The 24,742-nt window shown below is 41.8% G+C and overlaps 1 protein-coding gene across 2 annotated transcripts in view; it reads left to right on the forward strand.

Moving 5' to 3' along the window:
- Positions 1 to 1,908: 1,908 nt before the first annotated feature.
- STK26 (serine/threonine kinase 26) overlaps positions 1,909 to 24,742 on the forward strand; it is a 52,988-nt gene continuing 30,154 nt past the window's right edge. The window contains exon 1 of one of the 2 annotated variants that reach the window (XM_043973880.1): positions 1,909 to 2,308. In XM_043973880.1, coding sequence (XP_043829815.1) covers positions 2,267 to 2,308 — 42 coding nt within the window. In that variant the 5' untranslated portion in view covers positions 1,909 to 2,266. The remainder of the gene's footprint in view (positions 2,309 to 24,742) is intronic. The other variant, XM_043973879.1, reaches the window with a different exon arrangement.

A 24,742-nucleotide genomic window follows, 5' to 3' on the forward strand; every position in this document is an offset into this window, starting at 1 on the left:
GCAAGTGACCTGACATTTCTGGGCTAGCTTCCTCCTCTGTCCAATAACTGAGTTCAACTATATGATTCATAAAGAAGAACTCTTTCAGCTATAAATCTGTGATCAGGTGATCTATTAGGAATTCCAATGTGTCCCAAAAATCTGCTCCCTCTTCTTCCTGGTAATCTCTCCATATCTTAGCAAGACAGCCTTTATGAACTGCTATGGCCAAAAAACATCAACTGAAGTCAACCTTCTGTTTGATGAGCCTTTAGCTAGGCTGGGCCTTCACACTTAAACCACAGGCCCTTTATTGGATTTGGCTTTAAGTTTCTGGCTTGTTAGTACCTTGTTCTGCTGGAATAGTTTTTGAGAGCGCAAGGTCATCTGGGAAATAAAATTTTATCCAATTGATCTTAAAAGATGCCTATTTTCCCTCAAGTGTGGAGTTGAGATAGTAAGAATGAGGTCTGAGCAAAGGAGCTATGCTTATGTATGTGTTGCCTATGTCTGTGTGCTCCTAATAATCTTATTGATGGTGAAGTCCTCTAGATACCACTGTTTTGCTGGGGAAATTGTGCTGATTGCATCAAAATTGCCCAGCATTAGAGGCCTTTTTCAATGAGATCTATGGTCACTCAAAAGAGCTCAGCCTAACAGTTTGGAGAATATAAACCAAATGGATGAAAAATGCTTATTGTCTAGATAACATGCATTTGGATGGCCTGTACATTAAGTCAGTCCATTAGCACATATATCCTATACCCTTATGGGGGCTGCTGACCGACAATAACTTGAGCCCAGGAGGAAAAGAGTGGGCTGAATTGCGTTTGGGAAATTGTATAGTGCTTTTAAAGACTCTGAGGTGCTATATGGTTTTTAAAAAATCTTTTCAAAGACCCCTTTAGCATACACTCGAATAAAGAGATGATGGTCTAAACCAGTGTCATCAGGGCTATCACCGAGGCAAAGTATGATCAGAAAAGACGTGAGCAGTGTGGTGGGGGGCCAGGGCCATCTCCTGTGCTTCACTGCTAGAGTCAGAGAGAGGCAAGAGGGAAAGCAAGGAAGGGGCCCGCACCTTTTGCAGGTGGGGTGGAATCCCTGCCCATAGAACCGAGTAACATAAGATGGGCAGGGGCGGATCAGTTGTGATCAGCACTGATGGAGAGAAGACCCTGTCTCTTGGCCTACTTTAGGAGTGACCTTGGACAAGCCACTTGTTCTCCGAAGGCCTTGTTTTCCCACACTCCAAAGTGAGGGGGAGCTGTGTGCCCAGTCGAGATCTTAGCACCCGGCAAGCACTTCTTCACCCTAGGGGGCAAAAGTAGGTCACAGTGGGGAAGAGTTCCTCCACCCCGGTCCGTCGGGCCTTATCAACTGGCCTGGAAGTGGGGGAAACTGAGTTTGCTAAACTCGAGGTTCAGGTGTACCCTCGAGGCTCCGGCCGCTCCCGAGGCGCTGCACCCCCAAAGACACTGCCCCTAGCGGCGACCCCGCAGCCCCGTGTCCTCTACCCTCCAGACGGCCGGAGCCCCCCCACCCCCCGAGGGTCAATTTCCCGGGGCGCTTCTCAGAGTGCCCGAGGAGCCTCGGGGAGGCCTGTCGCGGCCCGTGAAGTCTCGGCCCGTTCCGTTCCGTTCCGCTGCGGCCCGGCCCGTTGGCGGCGGGCCGGGGCTGGGGCCGGGCCGGGGGCAGGGCTCGCCGCCGGCCCGCCCTTCGCCCGCCCCTCGGGCCGGCCGGCCGCCGCTGGCGCCGCCTCCCAGCCTGCCAAAAGCGGCGAGGCGCCGGCGGACCGCATCACTGGAGCCCGCGCTGCCGCCCCGCGCAGCAGCAGCAGCAGCGGCAGCGGCAGCGGCAGCACACGCAGCGCCGCGCGCCAGGCGGCCCCGGGCGAAAGCTCAGCCGAGGCAGTGCACGGCGCGGCGGCGGCGTCAGTGTCGCGAGCGGCGGCGGCGGCCGGAGCCGCAGCACAGGCGGCGGCGGCTGCGCAGGGAGCTCGCCCGCTTCCCCGCTCGCGCGCCGTCCCCGGGGCACGCGGACTCGGCGGCTGAGGAGGCTGAGGCGCCGCCGCAGCGCCCGCAGCGGCCGCAGCGTCCGCAGCGCCGCGCCCGCACCTGCTCCACCCTCCCCTCTTCTCTGTCCCGGGCCAGTCACCGGCGACACGCCGCGCTCATCTGCACCCCCAGGCCGCGGTGCCGGCGCCGGCGCCGCAGCCGCCAGGGCAGGCCCGCGAGGGAAGCCGGCCCGAGAGGAGCGCGCCGCCGCAGCCGCCGCCGCCCCCGCCATGGCGCACTCGCCGGTGGCCGTGCAAGTGCCCGGGATGCAGGTGAGGAGGCCCAGGCCGCCGGGTCGGCCCGCCGCGGCCCAGGGGCTCCCCGCAGGGAGAGAGGGGGCCGCGGTGGGAGGACAGCCCGGGCGAGGGGGAGTACGACGGCAGGGGATGGGATGCAATGGAATGGGGCCTCCGTTCCGGGCACCTGCGCCCGCGGGAGGCGAAGGGGAGGTGGAGGGCTGCGGCAGCCGCTGGTGGGGGCTCGGGCCCCGTGGCCCTTAGCCGGGAGTCGGGGCGGCCCGGCCCGGCCCGGCCCGGCCCAGCCCAGCCCAGGGGTGGCGGAGGAGACGCCGAACTAACTGGGCTCTTCCTGTGGGTAGAATGAGGTGACTCTTTTTCCTTTCATTTTGGAGCCGCTGCTTCAACAGTGAAGTCTCTCATCCCCCCCCTTCACCCCCTCCCCCCCGCCGCCACCTGGAAATCGGAGCTCCTGCCCAATCGGAGGAGCCCTTCTCCGCCCCCCGCCCCTTCCCCCTACCCCCTACCCCCTACCCGCACCGGTTCCTAAAGGAAAGCGAAGTTTGTGCCCCCGGTTGTAGAGGATGAGTGTGCTGGACGATTATGTATTTCTACTTTATCATTCATCATGCGCCCTCCCCTCCCCCCCCTTGACAAAAAAAACCCACAAACACCTTCGCTTTCTCATAAAAGCAAAGTTGTTAAGCTTTGGGGAAGCAGTTGAGGAAAACAAGAGTGCTATATACTAGGTGGCCCGAAGACCTTTGGGACACTTTGCATTGCGACCAGTCAGTAAATGCTATCGAAGTCTGAAAGTGAGTTTCTATAGTTTCTATAAAGAAACATACACCTCTTCCCTAAACGCTCCCCTGCTCCCCCACCCACCCACCCAATTGCTTCCTAAACTCTTTTGTGAATAGGTCAGAGGCCAAGAACATGAAAGCCTCAGTCCCTCCTCTCGGAACAATAAGAAAACTTTTTAAAGTTCAGAAAAATGTATTGGAGTAGTAGGCAGCCCACATTTCCAGTAACATTCCTGACCATGAATCTGCAGCCACCTGTAAAGTTTCCTTTAAAGTTTTATGGAGGTTTGAATGTCATTTTGTTCAGTAGTGAGTCCTCTTTTATGCAAGTTCACAGAGATTTTTGAAGTCCTTCAAAAGGAAAAGTCATTTCTAGTCCGTGTATATCTAACTCAGGTTTTAGCCAGGTTTCCTAAGGATTAGGCCTTGTAGAGAGATTCAAGGACAATTCAATGCCTAGTCTTAAGAAGTTTTACTTCTTATTTTTCAGAAAACAAAAATGGGAAATAGAACAGATTGAGCTTTCTTAAATTTAATCGGTACAAGTCTTGTAAATTGCTCAGTCGTTTCTTTAAAAAAAAAAGGTTTTTACTTTGGTCTGGTTTATATAAAATGAGGGTACTTTTTAACAATTCCCTTTTTATGCCTGTGATTGTTGTCATTGTTCATAAAATTTGGGACCCCAGAAATTCAGTAAGTGCTAAGGTGCTCTGTGCTTTCCCTTTCCCAGAGTGGTTTCCAAATGTCCTCTAAATTAGCCACTCATTTTCCATTTTTGTCCTCCTAGCTGCTTTTCTAATTCATGAGTGATTCAGATTAATATTTCTTTTTCCTCAATTATAAGTTGTCTCACAGAGATTGTAATCACATGACTCCGAAATTAATTTTTTAGCCCCAAATCGGTTGTTAGGAACACAAAAAGGATCACTTATCTGCCTCTTTTTCCTTGATGAAATTTTAAGTTCTCTACTCTTTCCACCACCACCCTCCCAACATAGTTCTTAAGCTCTCGATTTCCACAGTTAAGTTTGTACACTGCCCTAAAAATAAATATCTGACTGCATGAGCATAACTCTTAAGCCCAGATTACTTTGAATAGTCATTGTGTATAGATGCAGGAAGGTTATTACTTTGTAAAATAGTATTTAGAGATGTAACCGAGACAGTGGAAAGGTTTCAGACATGTATTAGAAACTACATTTAAAAAGAAAAAAAGCAGATCAAAAAATTGCTTTTAGAACTTTCTCCTTTAAACGTTTTTTTAAGCAATTTAAGGAAATTAGGAACAAGAATCTTTCCAGAAATTATCTTGCTCCTGGTTCACTTCTCCCTTAGCCCCAAGCTGGAGGTTGAAATAGAACTACCTGTTCTGTCTGTTAAATCTAACATACAGAAACCAACCAACAAACCAACATTCCTGAGTTTCAGACAAAGGAATTTGTGTCACTGGTTTAAAACAGGGGGGTGGGGGTGGGGGTGGGGGGAAACTTTTAGGAAGACACAGAAATTGTTCCAATTCTGACACTTCAGGTAATAAACTTCATAATACTTAGGATGTTTGATATATTAAACTTTTCTTTTTCCAACGTCATACAAAATCTCAAGACTACTTTAATTTTTGTGTAGTCTGTATATATCCTCTTAAATTTTAATTGGGAGGGTTACAATTAGAAACATTTTTTTATGTTAAGAACCTAAAAGTATAGTGGCACTTTTATTATGAAAACAATGTTTCTAGTCCAATAATGTTCATTGAATTTGCACCTGCTAATTTATACTTTTTTTTTCTTTTGGTGGGGCAATGAGGGTTAAATGACAAGTGTCTGAGGTCGGATTTGAACTTAGCTCCTCCTGACTCCAGAGCTGGTGCTTTATCCACTGTTGCCTCTTTATCTACTTTATCCACTAGTAGCCTCTGCTAAGCTATACTTATAGATACCTTCTGTGAAACAACTTTCCTCGGATTCTTGAGACAATGTTGCATAATTGCTATGGCTCCGGAAATTAGCAAGACTGTGATTTGAAAGTCGAATTCCGATACTAGCTTTTTGACCCTGGGCAAGTCACTTAATCTCTTTGAGTCTCACTTTTCTCTTTTCTTAAATGGGGGCAATAATTAGGTAATAATAGTACCTGTCCTACGGGGTTGAAGTGAGGATCCCTCGAGGGAATGTATGTAAAGCTCCTGGGGAACCTTAAAGCTCTGTGTAAAATGGGTGTCTTGTAAATAAAAGGAGCCAAAAGCAAGGCTCCTGCCCTCAGGGAACTCCCATTCAAATGGAAGAGGCAGCATGACAGTATCTTAGCACATGCAAGGTACACAAAGACACAGATACACACACGAGCGAAGTGGAAGGTCATCTCAGAGGGAATGCGCTGATAGCTGGTGGGAAGGAAAGGGGTCTCCTGGTGCAGGAGGCTTGGAGTCCAGGCAGAGGTAATGGAGACCATTCCTGGCATGAGGATCAGCCAGTGCAGAGGTACAGAAATGGGAAGAGAAGTAGGCCAGTGTAGCATGTGGAGGGGAACAGTAGAAAAAGATGGAACCGTAGCAGGAAGTGGGTAGTTGAGGATGACAGATCATCATGACCACCGTTTTACAAGTGAGGAAGATGAGGCTGACAAAGGTCAAACAACTTGTCTAGGGTCACATAGCTAGTGTTTTAGGCATGATTTGAACTCAGGGTCTTTCTGACTCCAGGTCCAGTGCCCTGTCCAGCAAGCCACCTACTTGCCCTTCGTAACTTTGGAGAGAGCCGTTTCAGTTGAAGGATGAAGCTGGAAACTAGATTGCAGAGGGTTTTAGAAGAGTATGAGAAGAAAGGAAGTGGAGGTACCTAGTGTAGACAGCTTTCCTGCTGTTTATCCTCCTTCCTGTCATACCAAGTCTCCTTGTAGGTCTCTCTACAAAGCTCTGTCCTTGGACACTGATCTCTCTCTGTTCTCCCATAACAATCTCATTCCTACTATAACTTCAGTTTTGATGTCTGTGCTGATGACTATCAACTCTGTGTTTATATATTTATATACATATGCACATATATATATACACACATATATATGTTTATATATACACCTATGTATTGAAGTATGTAAGTTTGATGATTAGTTCTTAGCCCCATGCCTGCATTTGCAGCTGCCTGTTCGCTCTCCATGGATGACTTCCAATTCACCATGCCCCAAACTAAGCTCCTAATCTCCCCTCGTTCCCTCCTCGGAGTTTTCCTAGTTCTGTTAATGGCACCACTGTCACCCCATTCACTAGAGCTGGAAACCTTGGGGCCTCCAAGGGCCACCTCAGGTGCCACCTCTTCCTCGAAGCCTTCCCTGATCCCCTCAGCTGAAAGTAATCTTACCTTCCACTCACGTTGCTACTCCCTTAATTAAATCTCTCATGCACGGCTTCTAGCCTGGATTATTGGAGTAACATCGTAACTGTCCTCCTCGTCTCTAGTGTCTCCCTTCTCTAATGTGTCATTCATCCCAATACTCCTGATGCACAGGTCTGCTACTCCCTTGCTTCGAAATCTTCGGTAGGGCCCCAAGCTGATGGGGGGAAAGCACCTTTCTTAGGCTGGTAATTAAGGGCCCGTACAGTCAGGCTCCAGCCTCCCTCTCCAGCTGTAGCCCATGCTCCAATCCCAGCCCACTGGAATCCTAACTGTGCCCTGATGTTGTTTTCCTCTCTCCTATCTCTATGCACTCGTGCAGGCAGGAGCAGCGGCCTCGTCTTCCTGGAACACAGTAAGCACTCCATAAATGATTTTTTAAAAATCCATTCATTTCATTCATTCACCTTTCTGCTTGTTGAAACCCTTCTCTTCCTTCAGAAGAGAAGGCACTACCTCCACAAAATCGCCTTCCCTTAGCATGCACTTGAAAGTGATTGCTCCTCTCTCTGCTTCTCTGACAGCACCTCGTCCCATCTCTCCTTTGTCCTTATCCTAATCTATTTTGTCAGGTATGATTGTTACCTGTAAGTACAGATTCCCCATCCTCCCCCCTCCCATCCATTCCCATTATGTTATACTCTCCTGGAAGGGACTGATTTTTTATCTCTGTATCTGTAGTGCCTAGAGTGGTGCTTTTGCCTATATTGGGGGTTTAATAAATAGATGTAGATAAACCTAAGTCTGGTGGGGCGTTTTCCCCTTAATTCCTTTATTAATTTTAATGAAGACAAATATGCAGATCTTGTTTGTTTTGATAAACAAGTCTTCCCTAGAATGTAAAGTCGTCATGTTGGATTCACTTCAAGCAGTAACTTTTATTCCTTACTCCATTTGATAATATATTCAGTGATAAGAAGGGAAGCCTTTATACTCTTGGTTGTTAGAAGGGGTGCAGTTTTTAAATTATTTTTTTTTTAAGTGTGGAATCAAGCCTCGTTTAAGAATCATATTAGCTAGCATTTAACTTAAAAGTTAAACCTTAAAAGGTTTGCAGAGTGCTTTACCTATGTTAACTCTTTGATTCTCACAACAACCCTGGGAGATAGATGCAATTGTCCCCATTTTGCAGCTGAGGAAACTAAGACAGTAGGGGTCAAGTGACATGCCCAAGGTCACACCGATAGTTAAGTGTCTGAGGCAGAATTTGAACTCAGGCCCAGCACTCTATCTACTGCACCCTTTCCTTAGCTGTCCTATTTCACATTCTTATAGTGCTTTAAAATTCACAAAGCTCTTTACAATATCATTTTACTTGATCTTCACAACAATTTTGTGAGGTAGCAACTGTCTGCCACCCAGGCTTCCCAACCTCTTTGACTCTTCCATCACTCTCAGCCACCCCACAAACCTAATCTGTGGCCAAGTCTTACCGTTTCTGTCTTCGTGACATCTTTAGTATATACCGCCATTCTCTGACCTCACACAGTACCCACTCTGGCTTCTCATCTCCTCTCACCTGGACTGCGCTAGTGGTAACTCTTCCTGCCTCAAGCCTCTCCCCACTCCAGTCCTTCCTCCACTTCAAGTGTTGCTCCACCCATGCCACCTCTCTACTTAGTAAACTCCAGGGGATCCCTGTCACCTTCAGAATCAAATATTGCATTCTGTTTGACACTTACAGCCCTTCCAAACCTGGCTCTCCTTTTTACCCTTCCAGCCTCCCCACACCCCCACTCAGTTTAGCTATGTATACTATAGCACAGTCCCTGGCACATAGTAGGTGCTTAATAAATGCTTATTTCTACACACGTATACATACATACATCTAGTATGTCCCTAGATATTGACATGCTGCCTTTCCCATTAGAATGTGAGCTCCTTAAGGATAGAGACTGTTTTTTTGCTACTTTTGTATCAGCGCATACCACATAGTAAGCTCTTAAATAAATGTCTGTTGATAGACTAACTGATGTCTTCTCTCACCAGCTAGAGTCCTCAAAGACAAACTGTCTTGTTCTTTCACTTTCTATATGTTCAGCACATACCTCAAGTATCTGCAGTTTAATCAGTGTGATCATACTTCTCATCGATGTATATTGCAACCTATCTATTGCTTAACCTTTTTTGTCTCCTAAACACTGTCCAGCAGTCTGGTGAAATCCGTGGACCCTTCTTCAGAATAATGGTGTTGCCTATGTTCATAGTTGAAAGGAATGCAAAATTTCAGTTGGAGCAGGGGTTTTTAACTGGGGTCCATGAACTTGTCTTTGAAAATATTTTGATAAGTATATTTCAACATAAGTAGTTTCCTATATTATCCTGTGTATTTTATTTCATGCATTTGAAAAGGATTAATTAAATAGGTTTTACTAGACCACCACGGGGTTGCACAGCATAAAACTGGTTATTGGTAAGCAGTAACCTGGGTTAGAGGTTAATGAACATAAAAATGTAATTTTCCCCTGTCAGTGTCCAGGGACCCCACTAAACTGAATGAGAGGGTCTTCTAGAATTTGTGGTCGGAAAATTGGCCACCCTAAGAGCCAACCTGGCGATGCCTTTCTGGATTTAGCTAGCCTAGTCATTGGACAAGTAAATATTTGTTAGGTAGACTAAACTTAGCTGGACTTTTCCAAAAGCAGGTAAGAATCCTCTTTTGTAGTCCTTTTTTCTGTGGGTCCCTTTCCTTTAGGTCAGATTTGCAATTCCTGAATTCTTGTTCATAAAGAGGATGATTTATGAGTGCCTCACAAGAGATTTCTTATGGATATTGTCAACTTGTTTATACACAAAAACATCTGAAAAAGATTGCCTAGAAATAAGCTAGTTGTCCATATACTGAAACCCATTTCCTTGGCCTCCCTTGACCTTTCTTCTTTCTCCATTAAGGAGAGAGGCCCACCCTAGATCAAATTGGGAAATAACTAGGCTTTTCTGTGCCTCTATACCTAGTACCCTAAGCACTCTATAAATGCAAGTTGTTGGTTGGCTTTCTTTTCATTATTGCTTCAGTTCCTGTGATTTTTTTTTTGAGGGTTTATGCTCACTTCCCCCTTCTCTCTCCCTTCTACCATTCCCTGTTATCAAAACTTACCAGTTATATAGGGCTCATTTCTTAACTCAGCTGTTAAATTGGAATGGATCTGATAAACTTCGGAACATTTAATGAGGGATGATCAAAGCTAAAATAGCGATCCCTCTCAGGTTTTTGCATTTTAAAAAAGTTAATCTATCTCTAGTAGTTGGGTTCTTTTTAGTCATCATTGAAAGATAGTGAGATTCTGATTTTTTTCTTCTTAGAAGGGGTAGTTCAGGTGGCCATTTATTTCCTTACACCCCCATCAAGTCATGTCACATGGTGAATCCTGCATCCTTTCTCTGTATTTGATTGACCTTTCCTTTCACCTGCACTCTACTGAAGTAGAGACAGAGGACGCTCCTCTCAGTTACCTTTGGGCCCTGAGCACGCCAGTTGTTTTGCCCGGCTGTAGTAGTCTCTCCTATTGGTAGAGAGGGATAAGGGGCTTGAAAACTTGAATGTATTTTAAAGGGGTTTAAGAGACTTGAATGTATTGTGGATTATTAGGTGGAATGATTAATATAAATGTAAATATATTATGAACAATAATATATTAACAAGTAAAATAATAACTATATTAATATAAAGTATAAAAGAATCAGAAAAACAGTATGGTTTGCATCATGATACCAAACTTAGAATGAAGATATGATCTGTCTCTCTAGAAACTTAAGAGTCGAAAAATCTGAAAATGTAGGTGAGAGATGTAAGTAAAGTATAATGTCTTCTCAATGTTCTTAGCTTTTTAAAAATCAATCTATAATATAAAATCCTGGAGAAATAGAAGGAATCATTTGAGTATACGTTTCTATGGCTGAGGAGCACAAGTTGTTGCATCTATTCACTCTCCTTATTACAGAATCAGTGTGGCTGGTTTTGTTTTCCCTTTCCCCTAAAGACAAGGGAAGCACAGTCAAATCTAATTGATTTAAAATGCCTAAAACTAGAAAAACAGACTTCAAGTCAACTGGAGCTGGGTTACTCAATATGTTTTTTAATGAACAATATCTAGCCAAAGCATCAGTTGCTTTGAATAACAATCTTCTAGTATCAACTTAAAATCAGCCTTTACTGTATTTGAAATTCATTGATGAGATTTGTTTTTGTTATGTATTTATTCATTTATGAGATTTGTTAGGAAATGTCTAGACTAAGGTGTAGTATATTGCACTACCTAATGTTTTAGTGCCTGGTATCAATCTTAGGAGTGAACTTATGGCAGTTGGGAAAAATACTTCAAAGATACCTCGAATCATCCAGAAATTTTGAGACATTTTTGAGTGTAAATGGCTGGTGCCATTTTATTTTCCCTTCATTTTCCTTTAAATAATTGGCATTGGGAGGTATCATTATATTCCAAGAGGTATATTATCTTAATCCAGGACTTGTGCCTTGGTATAAATAATAGTGTTGTGGGAGTGGAGTAGGCAGGATGGAGAATCAGACTAGTGCAGAAGTTGCTAATGCAAGCAAAAAATGAATAAATAAGGCCAGAGCTCAATTAGAAATCGTTTAAACCAAAAGTTGGCAGCTCAGTGGTGAAATGAGGAGAGCCAGTGGGCTTAGAGTCAGGAAAACCTCATGTATTATCAGATATGTATTATCAATGTGACCCTAAGCAGGTCACTTAACTTCTGTTAACCTTACTTTCCTCATCTGTAAAATGGAAACAGTAAGCTTCCCAGGGTTGTTGTGAGGCTTAGATGAGATGATAATTGTGAGCGCACATAAGAACTGCTATATAAATAAGGGCCTAATTTTTCATAAACCTCTACCTCATCACCATTGCTGCCCACTGGAACTGGGAAGGTCTTAATAAAACTATGGCAGGAAAAAAAGAAAAAGAAGACTGTGTGGAATTATTTCCTAGTGCCTGCCTTTCCTTTCAGCAGAGGCAAGGAGTAAACTAATCAAATAATGCATTCATACATTGGTTTAGTGGCAGAAAGTTTACCTTTTTTTCCCCTAATTAATTTCCTTGCTGCCTCTATGAAAGGAAGCAGATTTCAAATCTGCATTTACGTTCCCCTCACCGCCTGCTACAAAAATACTAAGTGTCTTCTCTGTGTGGAGAAGAATGATTAGCAAACTCCATTAAGTAGGATCTATGTGTATAAATACATACATGCATATGTAAAATTGTCGACTCAAGTAAATTTGCAATTGTACAAGACTTACACGGAATATGAGGGATTACTTAAAACATTGGTCTCAGAATAATCATCTTGGATACCTATATGGTACATTAATAGTAACTAGTTTTTCATGCCTTTTTAATATTTAGATAATATTTTTTGATATTTCATTAGCTAAATTATTGGACTATTACTCAAATCAGTTCTATATAGGGTATTAGAACATCAGAAATAATTATTTGTTGAATTTGAATTGACTATTATATAAATTGCATTTAGCAAGTTTTCCAGTTCTTTGCTTAATTTTGCCTGTGAAGGCTTTTAAATTTTACAGTTGTCCTAAAGACAGTGCTTCTGATAATCCTAAATTAGTATAAAAGTTAGCAAAATGAAAAGCTGCTCTACAGCATAGCTTTGGTATATGACTTTGGGATTACAGAAATGGTGTGGGCACTTCAGAACAGAGTTTAGGGTGGTGGGGAACAGAGAGGAAAATGGAGCCTTGGATTCTGCTTTAAGAGACAAAAGGAGCCTTGTACCTGCAGGGCTTCTGTTTATACCTACATCTCCCTCCATGAAAAATTGGAACTGCTGCTGAAAGGGAACCTTTCTTCACTCTATCTATCCCAAGCTACTACCCAAAGGGCACAGAAAATGACAAAGTGGGATTTGACAAGTTATTAAATAAATTAATATGAAGGTTTTAATAGAGGTGTTACTTAAAAAACCCAACTCGCCATGATTCTTGGTAACAGAATGAAATTTATCTAATCCACGCCACCATTTGCTGTGACTCATCCCTCTGCAAAGGTTCCGACATAATGATCTTTTGATCCTGCTGAGGAAACCTTGCTGAAGGAAGGAAGAGCTAGTTTCTTAAAGCCAGAGGATTGCCAGGTTTCTTAAATTATTCTGCTAAAATACATTGTTTTTGGTAAATTAAACATTGCATAAGGTTTATAGAGGGTGTTTTTTGGTTGGATGAAAGCTAGTGAAAGATGAGAAAAGAGGTGACATCATAGGGGTGGTGACTTCAGCTGCTTTTCTACTTAAGATGTGCTGTTTTGGCTGAGTCTGTCCTAGGCCAATAAATTGTTTCTAGACCTTTAAGGCCATTTTGTGTGGCCTTCTTTCTCTATAGCCAAAGTGAATTAGCATTCATTAGCCAGTGAAAATTTCAGAATGTTATTGAATTCTGTTAGGCCAATATGAGTGGAATGGGGAGGGGGGAAGGGAAGGGGGGAAGTTAGAAGGTTGAAGAGAAGGACCCTAATTCACTCCCAAGTGTCCTGGATTAATATTAATATCACTGTTATTTTCCCAGTATGGGCCTTGTTTGGCCTTAGAGGTTTCCCTCAGGGAATGACTAACACAGCACTTGAGCTCATTTCAAGGTCGAGTTTATATCTCATAGTTCCTTAAAGAAATTTGCCTAATGACTTTTTAACACTATTTGGTTAATGCTTTGGAGGTGAAGGGGTGGTGGTAATTTAATTACTTTTTAAAAAAAGAAAAACCTAAGCAATTCTAAATGTTAAAAATGATTTTCTGTTGTTGCCTTTTAATAACCAATTATAACTAAATGTATTGTTTTTGGTGTGCAGTATATTTTTTTGCTTACTATTTTAAACTGATGCATTGTGTGAGTTGAGTACACGTGACCTGTAGGTATTTTACCTTGATTCCCATCTTCTCAATTCTAAAGTGTTATATAATTAATTATATAACAGCAGTGTGCAGAACAGTGGACCTCATGTCAAACTTATACTAGTCTGTGGTACTAATGAAAATATGTGAGAATATAATTTATTCATTGTAAAAGAATAACATCTTTATAAAATGTGATCAGGTTAGTCTTCAGAATGTTTTAACTTATTCTTTCAGTATTGTTACTTTGCAGACCTTTTCAAAAGAACTTAATGTTTATGCCATTACACTAAGCAAAAAAAGACCAAACAAAACAGAAAACCAGCCACCATCCCTCGAAAAACACATGTATATGTAATGAAAAATCTAGTTCTTCATGTTAGTCAATTTGGGCAAACTTACAAAAAATATTGTCATATTTATTTTGCCCAAATACAGGACAGCCACCTTCACACCCCCACTTCATTTCCAAGTTAATTTGAGTTGCATCTGCTTTAGCTGCTTGCTCCCACAATGAGGAGAAATTGTTAATTTCAAGTGTAATTGATTTGCTGCTGAGAGGTGGCTAAGTTAAAACATCTGGCGCATAGTGTACAAAAAGAGGCCTCTTGACAATTTGGATTTCTGTCCTCTCTAGTCAATATAATGTGGTCTGTCTTGGGATGAAGGTGGCCCTTGTTGAGTTGTTTTTCCACTAGCGTAGTGATGGGTTTTCATTGTGCTTATTCTCCCATTTCCTTCTGTGGTCATTGGTACCTGGGGGGGCGGCGGGGTTCAGGGTATACAATGTGACTTGAACAGTTTTTCTTTATGTTCCACTGACTCATGATCAGTTCTCAGATGGATTATACTTTGGCCTCAATTGAATGAGCCAAAGCCTCTAGGCTAAAGGAGGTAGATATTAATCTGTTTCACCATTCTTATTGAAGTTGTTTTCTGTGGATGATAGCAATGGTAAATAATGATATGAACTTGTCTTTTTGCTTAACTTTTCCTTTTAAAAGATTACTTAGGATATGGGGGGGTTCTAGCTATTCAAACAAGAAAGTAAAGAATTTATGCTAAATATCAAAGAAGGAGGGAAAATCATAACAACATTACCTTTTATCAGCATTTTAGAGTAAAGGGTATTTCCATTAGGGAAGGATGGTGAATAGGCAGTGTTAAGTGTCAGATGTAATCACATTTGCCTCTTCATTGTAACAAATGAGTGTCTTCACCCCACAATTAGCATCTTGGGCACTTTGTCAGCAATAAGAATAATAGTATTAATCAAGGCTTTAAAATTATTAGATTACAGCATATGGAATAATTAGGTTCTAGATGATTTCAGCTCCTTGGTGATTTAGGAGGGTCATAAAGATACAGGAATACACCACCCCCCTCAAATAAATAAATAAAAGGGGAGAAGAAACATGCCACAATGCAGCACCTGGAGTTTGTTAACTACATCTTTCTGTCCCCATCATCATTTAGTTATGAAGCCCTCTCCATTTTTTTTTTGCTCCTGCAAAATGTCTCGAATGCATCACTACACACACACACACACACACACACACACACACACACACACACACACACACACACACACAAACAAAAAAAAACAACAACACCCCTCTCCCCCTTAGTCCTAGGCTGTCATCCTCTCACATCTGCCTTCCAATAAGTAGGTCTCTTTGGCTAGGCCCTTGGTCCTACAATTCGTCACGTACCTTGCTGTCAAATTAATCCTCCTTTAAATATTGATTTCATCTTAGCAGTCTCCTCAAAAGCCTTCACTGACTCCCTATTTCCTACATTTCAAAACCCAGTTTCTCTCCCTGACTTTCAGTGCTGAAAATTCAAAGGAATTGAGAGAAAGCAGTGAGGGCTTAGGATGGGCTCAAAAAGGCTTCATGGAGAAGCTGGGACTTATGATGAGCCTTCAAGGAGGAATTAGTGGGGAAGGTGAGAGAGGTGAGGGCAGTTAAATTACCAGACTTGGTGGGGCTAAGAAGACCTTTTCAGATTGTTATATAGATGATTCTTTGGGGATGTTTTTGTTAGGGTATGGATCAGCTCAGGTTCTAGATCTCCTCTTATAGTGTAACAAACTGCCCAAAGCATTTTAATTACTTTGTGAATGAATGCACTTTATAGTTTGTTTTTGGCCTAAGCTGACTGGGCTTCTTTGGGTTTATAGCCCCTGCCACCACAGGCAGGTATGCTTGCAGCTACAAATTATTCCTTTTTTATTTTTAAAATGAACACTTCATAAAATCTTTTTCCAAGTCTATAGTCTTGCATTTGCATGAAACCTCTCAAACACAATCTCAAATTTTTGGGAAGAAATCCCCCCCCCATTCCTTTTATTATGGTCTGGATAAATCATTTCATCCACATAGGGAACTCCCAGTATGGAAACTCTTTCCACTGATGCAGATTGGTAAAGTGACTATGCCTGTGGTCTCACAAGTAGTTTGTTTTTGAGTCAAGACTTGAACCCAGGTCTTTCGGATTCCTAGACTGACCTTTCATCTATGTCCTCCTGCTTCCAGATTTTATTAGAAAGATTTAATAGTACATAGTATTAAAATAAAGTTCTACATGCACATAGCTCAGTAACTGTACATTATTAAATATGTACCCATAGTACTATTCAAATTCAGTTCTGTATGTAATTAACCTCGTGTAAATTACCATCTATAGAGTACCTTTGCTTCCTCAGTATAAATTGAGGGGGAAATAGATGAGCACTTATGAATGCTTCCATTTTACAGGAGTCTTCCTTCAGGTAGAACTCATGTTGCTGTAGATATATCAACAATGCAGGCTTTCTGAGAGTGACGTGGAGATGGCTTTGTTAGGATTATAATGCTATTTGCTTTTTTTAAGGTTCTGACTCTTAGTTAAAAGCTATTATGTACACCTGACTTATTTTTGATTATGTTCACGTCTGATTTGTTATTTCTGATGCTTTAGTGAAGGGAGCACCTCCAAGCCACAGGGAAGGCCAAAGAGAATCGCCTACCTCAGTCTGAGTGGGGGAAGGCTGTCCTGCTAAATACTGCTGGGATTCAGCATATTAAGAGTAAAGGCTATTACGTAGGAAATATTGGTGTGGAGCGAGGAGGGATGGTGCCCTAGCAGGCACACACATGCAGCCTTGCAACTCCCCTGGAAAGTGGAAATAAAAGAACATTTTGGGTCTGTTGCTTAGCAAGGAAATACGATGTTCATGGAGCAGGGAGAGAAAATGAGAAAACGAGCAGATCACTTGAGAGGAAAAAAATGCGTATTAAGGGACGGCTCTAGAGTGACAGAAAGCTAAAATTCAGGATTCTATTGCAGGATGTCTGGTCATTTTAGGCCTGAGATTTCGTGTGGTTGAATGTATATTCAACTCTCAATTGTCCCTTTGCTTAATCTTGCTTTCAATTTTTGTGACCTTGGGCTTCCTTTTTTTTTTTTAAAGCTATATAAGGATTGGGAAATTTACAGTTGTATTTAATTTGGTCTTCACTTGAGTGTGTGTTTATCGGGGAGCAAAGCTTTAAAAGATCAATTTGGTATGGTGTAGTTAGAAACTGGTTGAATTCTCAATATTGCAGGCTTAGTTTGTATTTTGTCTTATAGGCTCTGTTATTAACATCAAATGAGTGTTCATTAACACCAAATCTCACTGGCATTTCTTTCATTAATTTATTAAATAAATTACTCAAGCAGCTCAAGTGTACAAGGCAGCCCCACCTCAAAACACATGACCCCCCCCCAAAACCCTTTTCTTTTGAGAAAAAGATAGAACCATCTAGATTTAAAAGTAAAAACGGATAACCATTGTCAGAATTTGTTAGGGTCCAGATTTTGAAAATTCCTTTTCTCTCCAATTTTGAAAGAACAACTAAAATGCACCTTCATACTTTGTCCCCAGTTTTTTTTTTCAAATTTTGACAGTCTAAAGTTAGTCTAAAGATGGTGTTATGGTTGTATCTAAAGCATAAGTACTTGTCCTGTGATATTCAAGTTGATAAAAACAAAGGTTCCAGTTGTGCGTTAAAAAGAATTGTTAGGGGGCAGCTAGGTGGCACAGTGAATAAAACACCGGCCCTGGATTCAGGAGGATCTGAGTTCAAATCCAGATTCAGACACTTGACACTAGCTGTGTGACCCTGGGACAGTCACTTAACCCTCATTGCCCTGCAAAAACAAAACAAACCAAACAAACAAACAAGAATTGTTATAGAAGCTTTTACAAGGACTGCTTATTGAATAACTTTGGAAATTAAGTTTTAAAAGGAAATTATTCTGTTACTCTCCTCCCCTGCCCCTGCCCCAAATACAGCCAGATAAACTAGGCAGTGCTTTGGCATCTCTTATTTACTGTAAGTGATGGGTCTGTTATTTAGAGGAAGGTGGTTAAATTTTTTCTCACATTAAGGATTTTAGGGAAGTTAAGATCAAATAATGAGTCTTTTCATTTGAGAGGTCTGTTGAAGGTTGACTTACCTAACTGCAAAATACTCTGGGTTTTCTACCTATAGTTAAGACAGCTGGTTTTGAGGGGGATTCAACTTTTTGAAATACTTAGTATTGCAACCTTCTGGAAGATTGGAGAAAAATAAAGGGTAATAATAATTCCAGATATTAAGAGAGACAGCATGAGGTATAGTGGTTGCAGAGCCAGATGGGTTTGAGTCCCATCTCTTAATACTTATTGGCTGGGAGATCCCAGACAAGCCACTCAACCTTTAAGTGGCTTAGACAATTGCCTAAGGCTGTTGCGCTGAAGAGAAAGTGCTGGCCTGCCTTCATTGGGGGAGGGAGGTTCCTTACCTGGGAGATCCCTACTCTAGGTATGAAGAGCCCAAAGACTGGGGTGGGGTGGAGGGGAACATTCTGTCTCAGTCTTTAGAAATAAAAATGTACAGAACTAATTAGAGGAAGTGTGTGTGTTCAACACTGGCTGTGGTGGAGGGGATGGACAGTGCGTCATTTAGATGGGATCTAGTGTCTGCTGTATTGGAGACTTCTAGTGGGGCAGGGGCAGCATAGGACACACGCAGATAACTGAAAGGCACAAACTCTTCCCCCAGGCACAAAACGAAGTGCTGGCTGTGAGCCCATGAGGGAAGAGGTCATTACTGAATGGAAGGGCAGTCTGGGAAGCCTTTGTGGAGGAGGTGGCATCTTCAGTGGCCTTTAAATGTTAGGTAGGAGTGCCATACCAATCAGACTACCTAAAAATTATTTTATAGAGCTAGCAAAAATAATAACAATTCATCTGGAAAAACAAAAGGTCAAGAATATCAAGGGAACTAATGAAAAAAATGCACAGAAGGTGGGCTAGCTGTACCAAATCTGAAACTTTACTATAAAGCAGCAGTCATCAAAAATATCTGGTACTGCCTAAGAAATAGAGTGGAGGATCAATGGAATAGGTTAGGCACAGTAGTAAATGACTTTAGTCATTTACTATTTGATAAACCCAAAGACTCCAGCTTCTAGGATAGGAACTCAGTATTTGACAAAAACTGCTGGGAAAACTGGAAGAGAGTATGGCAGAAACTAGGCATAGACCAACATCTTATACCTTATGCTAAAATAAAGTCAAAATGGGTACATGATTTAAACATAAAAGGTGATGCCATAGGTAAATTAGGAGAGGAAAAAATAGTTTACCTCTCAGATCTTTGGAAAGGAGAACAGTTTATGACCAAACGAGAGATGGAGAATATTATGAAATGCAAAATGGATGATTTTGATTACATTAAATTAAAAAGGTTTTGTACAAACAGAAGCAATGCACCCCAAATTAGAAGGGAGACAGAAAACTGGGAAGCAATTTTTATAGCCAGTACTTCTGATAAAGGCCTCATCTCTAAAATATATAGAGAACTAAATCAAACTTATAAGAATCCAAGTCATTCCCCAATTGAGAAATGGTCAAAGGATATGAACAGGCAGTTTTCTGATGAAGAAATCAAAGCTATCTATTGCCATATGAAAAAATACTCTAAATCACTATTGATTAGAGAGATGCAAATTAAAATAACTGTGAGGTACCACCTGACACCTATCAGATTGGCTAATATGACAAAAAAGGAAAATAATAAATGTTGGAGAAGCTGTGGAAAAATTGGAACACTAATGCATTGTTAGTGGAGCTGTGAACTGATCCAACCATTCTGGAAAGCAGTTTGGAACTATGCCCACAGGGGCTATGGGGCTTTGCATGCCCTTTGACCTAGCAATACCACTATTAGGTCTTTTTCACAAAGAGATCATAAAAAAGGGAAAAGGACCCACATGTACAAAAATGTTTGTGGCTGCTCTTTTTGTGGTGGCAAGGAATTGGAGATTGAGGGGTTGCCCATCAGTTTGGGAATGGCTGAGCAAGTTGTGGTATATGAATGTAATGGAATACTGTTGTGCTGTAGGAAATGATGAACAGGCAGATTTCAGAGAAACCTGGAGGGACTTGCACGAAGTGATGATGAGTGAGATGAGTCCAGGAGAGCATTGTACATAGTATCAACAACATTGTGTGTTGATCAACTGTGATAGACTTGATTCTTCTCAGCAGTACAATGGTCCAAGATAGTTCCAAAGGACTCATGATGAAAAATGTTCTCCAAATCCAGGAAAAAAAAGAACTGTTGAATCTGGATGCAGATCAAACCATACTATTTCTATTGTTTTTGTTGTTGTTGTTTTTCTTTTTTGAGGTTTTTCCTTTTTGCTCTGATTCTTCTCTCATAACGTGTCTAATGCAGAAATGTTTAATGTGATTGTACGTATATAACCTATATCAGATTACTTGCTGCCTTGAGGAGGAGGGAGGGAGGGGAGGAAGGGAGAAAATTTTGAAGCTAGAAATATTATAAAAACAAATGTTGAAAAGTATCTCTACGTGTAACTGGAAAATAATAAAATATTTATATGGAAAAAAATAAAATAAATGTTGGGTAGGAATTTGGCAAGGAGGGAAGGGAGGGCATTCTAGGCCTCAAGGACAGGATGAGTGGAGGCCAGAGGCAGGAACGCAGAGTGTGTACAGAGGATGGAGAGTTTGCCTAGAGCATAAACTATTATAGAGGAGAAATAGTATGAGATAAGGCACGTTGGCACCAGATGGTGGGCTGCCTCGAATGGCAGGCAAAGGAATTGGAATGTTGCCTGGGATTCGTGAGGGAGCCACTCGATATTTCTGAAAAGAAAAGTGATGTGACAGGATCTCTGAACAAGGGCGATTTGTCTGTCAGGGGAGATAGGAAAGCATGGGGGCAGTAACCAACTGGGCATTGCTAGGGGCCGCCAGTGGTGAGAGGGGGACTGAGAAGGCAGGCCAGAGAGGGCCTCGGAACTGCTGAGCTATTTCTCTTGTGGCTCATGTCCCAAGATAACTCAAGATCTCGAGCATGGGAGACTGACAGAAGTAGTGAAGGTCACTGCAGGAGCAGGTTTGAGCATAGGAGAAAAGATGAGCGGGAGCTCCGGTTTTGGACTCATCCAGTGTCATAGGCTCAAGGCTTCTGCCGACTTTGTGGTTACCTAGACTATGCGCATACTTGAGTTCTTTTGCCTTGTTGGTTAGGAGCTTGAACAAGGGGAACGATGCAATATGGAAAGCAGGCTGTAAGCTCTTGGAAGAAAGGGATTTTCATTTTTATTGCAATTCCCAGCATCCCATCTTTATATACCACCTAATATGTACTATGTACCAGACCCTGTACCATTTGCTTGACAAGTATTCTCTCATTGGATCCTCACAACAACCCTAAGAGGTAGGTGCTATTGTTATTATTATCCCTATTTTACAGGTGAGGAAACTGAGGCAGGCTGAGGTTGTGATTTGCCCAGAGTCAACACAGCTAGTCAGTGTCTGAGGCTGGATTTGAACCCAGTTCTTTCTGACTCCAGGCCCAGCACTCTGTGCCCTGTGATGCCCCCTAGCGTCTTGGAGTTACCTGCATGTAACAGGCAGTTAATGTTTATTGAATGGAAAGCAGGGAAACTTCCTGCCCGCAGCAGAAAAATAACCTGAAAGTATATTTTGAGTTATTCCTTTTTCTAAAGATGGAATCGCTTCAGGCCTAAAAATCAGAATGAGAAGATTATTGTCCTAGGTGAACAATTTTAATGCAAAACTATACTAAAATCATTGTTAAAGAAAATGTTTAAAATTTGAAGGCTGTATTTAAGAAATAGGAATGACAACATAATTGGATGTAAAAACAGGCTTTGGGGGGGCCTGACCTGGGAATTCATCACTCGGAGAGATACAGCTTAGCAGTTAATGAAACTGAATATTGCCCGGAGAGGTTATGGGGCACACAAGGTAGTATGTGTCACAGGTAGGATTTGAACCCACTGGCTGCCCTTCCATCCACTGCAACACACTCACTGCCTCTAAGGCTTAGTAAGTACTTTTTTATTCTCAATAATATTGCTGAAAGTAAAACTTCTGTCTTGCGTATACAGAAAATAGAGGCTAAGTTCCATGACTTTTATGCCTTGCCCGTGGAAAGAGGCTGATATCCCACTGGGGGTGGCAAGTCTTTGAAAGTGCTTTCTCAGTAGGTGTGGCCCCCATGTGAACTGATAAATGTTATCATCCAAAAGGAACATGTGGTCTTAATATGCTTATAACTCAGTATACACACACAATTTAGGAACTCGAGCTTTACTTAGAGTTTTGAAAATAACATTTAATAGAGAGAAAGGTGAAGATAAATGCAAACATTCCATAGATGTAAGAAACCTGGGCACTTCCTCCTTCAGAGACTCGAGCCACCATCTATGGCCTTATTTCTAGAGAAAATATGTTCTGAGTTACAAATGAACTTGTTTCCTAAAGTGTGCCCTGTCTATATTTCTAAACAGTAACCCACTTGTTGTGCTGGCTTGGGGGGATGGATCTTTTTATCTCTTTCATCATGACTCCCTGGTAGCACCCCCCCCCATCATTCATTCTGGACTAGAAAAGATTTCCCATGTAAACATCTGTCCTGCAAATGGCCTGTACATCAAACAAATGATTATATTTGGCTTTGCCCCTCTCAACCCCAACCCCACCCTCCCACCATGGGAAATAAAATTAAACATGATAAAAAACAAAAGTTATCTACCTTTTAAATCATCATTATTACTGTGGTCATTTGAATCATGCTTTAAGGTTTGCCAAGCACTTTCCCAGAAGCCCTTTTTAGAATCTCCAAAAAAAGGTCTCTACTTCATTATTTTAGGTCAACTTTAAGCCACAATAAATTTTTTAAAGGCTTCTTTCTATTCAGATTAATTTTCTGTTTTCTCAAATTGATAATTTCATCAGCATTGTTTTTCATGGCAAATACATAGTATTTTAGCTATACTATAGGTTAGTCACAGCATCTTTTGTTCCTCAGTTTACTCAACTGTAGAATGAGAGAATTAGACTAGATAATATCTGAAGTCCCTTCAAACAACTTAAAAGACCTAAAGGAGCCCAACATATACAACTTAGGCCTTTTCTTAGGCTCCTTTCTTCATTTTTTATTTGTAACATACACATTTGGTTTTAATATTTTACAATTTCCTATTCTGTCATTTACAAAAAATATTCAAGATTAGTTTTTTTCTTCTCATCTGAAAAATAGCATCAAACATTTAATAGCATGAGCCTTAATTCAAATGTAAAGATGCAGACTTTGAGCATCACAATTGACAGAAGGGTTTTGGAAATCTTGGGAATGGGGCTTCAATTTTCTCATTCTGTTTCTTATTTTCAAGTGAGATGAGAAGTCTTAGAGATTTCCATGGTTCTGGATTCCCCCTTCTCATCATTTGAGCACAGAGCTGCCGACCTTATTTTCTCTCTCCCTTGCCTAAAGTCTTTAGTTACCAAGGATCCAAGTCCCATCTGTCTTGTTTCTCTAGGTTCTCTTACGGTTCTGGCAGGATAGCTCCCTAGGCCTGTGTCTGTGACCCACAGATTGAATCGTGGTACTTAATGTTCTTCTAGCTACCCATTCCCTGTTTCATTCTTATTCTGCTATTCTCTCACTCCTTTTGCTTTCCTTCTGTCCTTTCTGCTATCCCCCTCCCCTAAACCTGGCTTCAAACTTAGACGTTATCATAAACAAATATCTTCTTTTACATAGACTATACTGTGACACTCTGGGTGTAAGACCACATAGACACATGGGGGTGAGGAACCTTCTATCATTGTAGGTTCATAGGCAGGTCCTTAACTTTTTTTCAGGGGTTCTTAAATATTTTTGTGTCATGGACCCCTTTGGCAAACCTATAGATGGGCCCCTTATCAGACTCATGTTTTTAAATGCATAAACTAAAGTACATGTAATTACAAAGGAAACAGCTATATTGAAATCAAGAGGTAATTTATCCCCCCATCCAAGTTTGTGCCCCTCCCCCCCCCCACACCCCTTGAAATCTACCCACAGATCTCAGGTTAGGAATACCTGATAGAGCTATGATAAATATTAATGTATAGACCTAGTTAGGTATAGCAGCCAATTTTTTTAAAACCTTGGTTTAATATCAGAATTATTTAAAGGAAGAATTTCTCTTTTTTCTCCTACCAAAATCATGCCTTTTTCTCCTTAATCTCCAGGTTGTTTCTGTCCTAAGATACTTTAACAGAATAAAAACTGTGCTTGCCTTCAGTAAGTGATGCTGCCAGGTAGTATTTTCTTATCTGTCCCTGGCTCTCCTAAGCCATATTTGGCCTTCGTTATTTGTCCAGAGAGAGACCAGTGAAGCTCTATCCTTTGGACTTCCTCCCTGCATGCAGTTCCTTCCTGAACAAGTGCTTTTTGAGGATTAGGGTAGTAAAACCTACTGTCCTCCCTTACATTTATGGCAAATATACTTGGAGTTTTGAGGATCGGAATAAAAGACGAAATAGGTGAGAAGGTAAAAGTACGTCTCAGGTTGGACTTGGGTTTCAGGCTTCCTGTGGTACACATTCAAACACTGCCTAGCAGAAGGGTAGTAATTTATCTCGGTGGTTCTTCCACTTCTTTGCCATTACTCAGGGCTTAGGGTTGCTTCATGGGGCTCTACCCTCTCAGCTATACAAAAGGCATCATTCTCCCATACCTCAGATGGAGAGAGGCCTGTAGGCCCAGATAAAGCCCCTATCCTCCATGAGACTTAGCTGTTCCAGGGCATTCTGCTCACAATCCCCTTCTCTGGCAGAAACATCTAAAGGAGAATGACTCAGTTCAATTCCTTTTTATCTAGTCCTTCTGGCTAATCTTATTAGGTTTCACTCAAACCACAGTTCGAAATCCTTCCACTAATATTTTTTTCCATCCCAAAAGCTCAGTCTCATATTAATAAGCTTTGGGAGGTGGGGAAGGCATCATGGCTTGTATGAGGGAAAATCTTTGAGGAGATAAATAGGGATTGAGGTTAAAAGAAACCAGTAAAAA

Source organism: Dromiciops gliroides, chromosome X, assembly GCF_019393635.1.
Source record: "Dromiciops gliroides isolate mDroGli1 chromosome X, mDroGli1.pri, whole genome shotgun sequence".
Classification (NCBI taxonomy): domain Eukaryota; kingdom Metazoa; phylum Chordata; class Mammalia; order Microbiotheria; family Microbiotheriidae; genus Dromiciops; species Dromiciops gliroides.